We start from the raw sequence: 3707 nt of genomic DNA, 5'->3' as shown, positions 1-3707 counted from the left end.
AGGGGAGGAGGCACGGGATGTGAAAAATGAGCGAAAGGGAGACGGAGGTACAGGCATCCACTTATGAAATGAATAAATCACAGAAATGAAAGATCCAGTATAGGGAATATAGTCAATGGTATTGTCGCAGTGTTTTATGGCGAGACATGGTAGTTACACTTGTGGTGAGCTTTGCATAATGTATAGAGTTGTCAGACCACTGCGTTCTACACCGAAGACTAATGTAATGTGTGTCAACTATACTTAAATAAAAATAATAAAAATACATAAAAGGGGGAAAATCAAAGACCAAATTTTTTAAAAAAGAGTACAATGTATCTCTACTGCTGGAAGCAATAACCAAGGCTTTACATTTAAATATTTAATGCCCTTTCTTCTTAAGTTTAAATAGCAAAGAATTTCCTCTATGCCAGTAGGTGGAATTATTTGGGTACGGTGGCCAGACGGGGTTGTTTCGGCCCCAGACATCATTCTACCACATGATTTGCCATGTTGACCCATTTGATTTCAAATCTACTTAATTTTTTTGAGTATCTAAGGCTGCATACTTAAATTCACGAATAATTAGACTTGCTTTAGGGGCTCCTTGATTGTTGACAGGATTTAATGACATAAAAAATCAGGTATTTGCAGGTTACCATATCTGTGCTGGGATTTGCCACAGAAGAATCTCAGGACTAGTATTTGTTAGTTGTTTTTTTTTTATTATTATTACGTTTCTTTATTTTTGAGAAGCAGAGAGAGACAGAGCATGGGTGGGGGAGGGGCAGAGAGCAAGGGGGACACAGAATCTGAAGTAGGCTCCAGGCTCTGAGCGGTCAGCACAGAGCCCGATGTGGGACTTAAACTCCCGAACCGTGAGATCATGACCTGAGCCAAAGTTGGACGCTCAACCGACTGAGCCACCCAGGCACCCCAGGACTAGTATTTCTTAGTCCTTGTACAGAAACAACTAGGGATGCTACAAGTTATCTTAGAGATCCTTAGAGAATTCTCCAAAGTTACACCTCATTGATTTAAACTGAAACCAGAAAGCCACATATATCACTTGAAGGGGTTAATGGGTGAAGACCTACGTTGGATAAATATTAGTTTTCATATGAATATTTTATAGGGGGAAAGTAATTACCAAGAAAATTATCAAGACCCTTTGATAGCAGGCATTCTGCTATTTGGAGATATGGCACTGAACTGCATGTACAGGTGTCTACCTTGATGGAGATTACAGTCTAGTGTGAACTTGGACAATACACAGATCATTGCAAACTAGATTAGCGGATGCCAAAGCAGGAGGATATTGGATTGGGGACAATAACAACACCTACATGGGCCTGTAACTCAGATTTAACGTTCTGTCCTTTTCCACGGTTAATAACCAGTAAAAAAAGAAAAAAATGGAACTAATAAAAAGTTAGATTTCCCTTCAGCATAATAAGAAAAAATGTTTCTTACGTATGAAAGAGAGGAAAAAAGTTTCTTAAGTTTCTTAAGTATGAAGTAGAGGAAATAACTCAGAAAAAGAAAGTACGGGGTAGGATATAGTGGGAAAGAGGTTTTCCCAGATTAGAGGTGTGCAAAAACTAGAGATTACAGTCATTACATTGCTATGATTTTTATATTTTTGATTGCATAGAAGAAAAGGATATGGCTAAGCACTTCTGGAAGATACTTTCATTATGGTTGCAAACGGAGTTTTTATCAGTTTACCGAAGACAAGGGGAGGAGGTGATGGTAGTGGCATTAGTGGGTTCATGTATCCAGGTCATCCTTAGTACTTCTAATCTGTGTCTCAGTGATACTCATGGGAGAAAAATCCAGAGAGCAGTGACATCAGAAGGCCATAGGAGTAAGAAATAATGTGAATAGAAGCCCACTAACTGAGGATGTGTATTGACAAATGGGCTGAAATTAAACATATTGATTCATACAATGTAACAGACAATGACTGAGACTAATAAATGATCCTCATGTTATTTCTAATCACAAGAATATTCTTCTCTCTAGCACTTTCTTCAGTGCGACATTGACATCTTTATTCCTCAGGCTGTAGATCAGGGGATTCAACATAGGCACAACAATAGTATAAAACACAGAAGACATTTTTCCTTGGTCCAGGGAGCTCACAGATGATGGCTGCAGGTACATGAATGCAGCAGATCCAAAGAAAACGGCAACAGCTGAGATGTGGGAGCTGCAGGTGCTGAAGGCTTTGGCTCTGCCTTCGGTGGAGCGGATGCGGAGCATGCTGGCAATGATGAAGATGTAGGAGCTAAGAATCATGAGGCTGGGGGCGAGGATATTAATTGCACTAAAGACTAGAATCAGTAATTCATTGACGTGGGTGCTAGAACAGGAGAGCTTTAAGAGGGAAAGAAGATCACAGAAATAATGGTTGATCACAGCAAATTTGCAGAAGTGAACCCTAAACAAGCAGCCTGTATGAACAAATGCACAAACCAGGGCTATAATATACACTCCCCAAATCAGGGAGAAACAAGCCTGATGGGACATGTTGATATTATAAAGCAGGGGGCTACAGATGGCAACATAGCGGTCGTATGCCATTGCAGCTAACATGTAACACTCTGAGATAGCAAAAACAAGGAAGAAATAGAGCTGAGTTATGCATTCAGAGTAGGAGATGGTGTTCATCTCTGTCACAAAGTTCACTAGCATTTTGGGGGTAATGACAGTGGAATGGCAGAGATCAATGAAGGACAAATTACTGAGAAAGTAGTACATGGGGGTGTGTAGGTGAGCACTGAGCCCTATCAGTGTGATCATGACCAAGTTCCCCACCACTGTGACCACATAGACTCCTAGGAAGAGAAAGAAAAGGGGCAGCTGGAGTTCTGGCTGTTGTGTTAGCCCAGTGAGGATAAACGCAGTCACTGTGGAAAGATTTTCTGCTGCCATGTTCCTGTGAGTGGTTTCTGAAGGGGACAGAGAAAAACATGGTTGTTGGGAAAACTTCATTATTCTCTATTTAGAGTAGGATGCCCCATGTAGATGATTCTTGTTTTAGATATCCTCTTGGTCTATATGGTTATTTAACTCTAGGTCAACTTACATAAGTGAAATTCATCATGATTTAATATTTATTAAGCCTCATTTTCAAATATAATAAATGTCTTTATATAAAAATAACCATGCTTATAAATCATTAAAAATTGCCAAGTGTTTCCCATTTTGAACATTTCAATGATAATCAAGCCAATATTTCTCAGTTGAGGCTCAGAAACCTAAATATTTAGAGAAGCCAGTGTAGATGAGTAGAACTGGCATCATGACACCTTGAGGAGACCAAATACTGCTAAACGTGAATAGCCTGCAATTAATTTCTGGCAGAAATGCGTGAGATCTTATGATTTTCAGATCTTTACATTTTAAAAATAATTATCAGGAAATCTGAATCTCTACATAAAGTCTTCAGATGTTTAAATACTATTATTCAGATGAAACAACACCTACAGCTATCATTGTACAAATCTACCAAGTGGATTGGCCCACCATTAGTGGCTTTGTGGTCCTGGACCAAGTACTTCTGCCTTTGCTTGAAAGAAAGCGGTATGAGTAGTGGTTAAAAGGCAGGCCTTAAATTCAGATTCTGATACCGTCATTTAGTTAGTAGCTGATACCCTTGGAACAAGTCAATCAATCTCTTTCTGTCTTGCCTTCTAAATCTATAAAAGAGAAATAACAATATT

At 39.2% G+C, this 3707-nt stretch overlaps 1 protein-coding gene across 1 annotated transcript; it reads right to left on the bottom strand.

The window, feature by feature from the left end:
* Positions 1-1980: 1980 nt before the first annotated feature.
* Positions 1981-2976, bottom strand: LOC125176672 (olfactory receptor 8G1-like). The gene has a single exon (XM_047878448.1). The coding sequence runs from the start codon at positions 2974-2976 to the stop codon at positions 1981-1983; it is 996 nt and encodes a 331-aa protein (XP_047734404.1).
* Between the last annotated feature and the right edge of the window lie 731 nt (positions 2977-3707).

This window comes from Prionailurus viverrinus, chromosome D1 (assembly GCF_022837055.1).
Source record: "Prionailurus viverrinus isolate Anna chromosome D1, UM_Priviv_1.0, whole genome shotgun sequence".
NCBI lineage: Eukaryota > Metazoa > Chordata > Mammalia > Carnivora > Felidae > Prionailurus > Prionailurus viverrinus.
Note: the sequence above shows the minus strand (reverse complement) of the source record. Positions and strands in the feature narration are given on the sequence as shown.

What these genes read in the sequence shown, in the direction of transcription:
- LOC125176672 (XM_047878448.1), bottom strand. Translation starts at nt 2,976, where the DNA reads ATGAAGTTTTCCCAACAACCATGTTTTTCTCTGTCCCCTTCAGAAACC.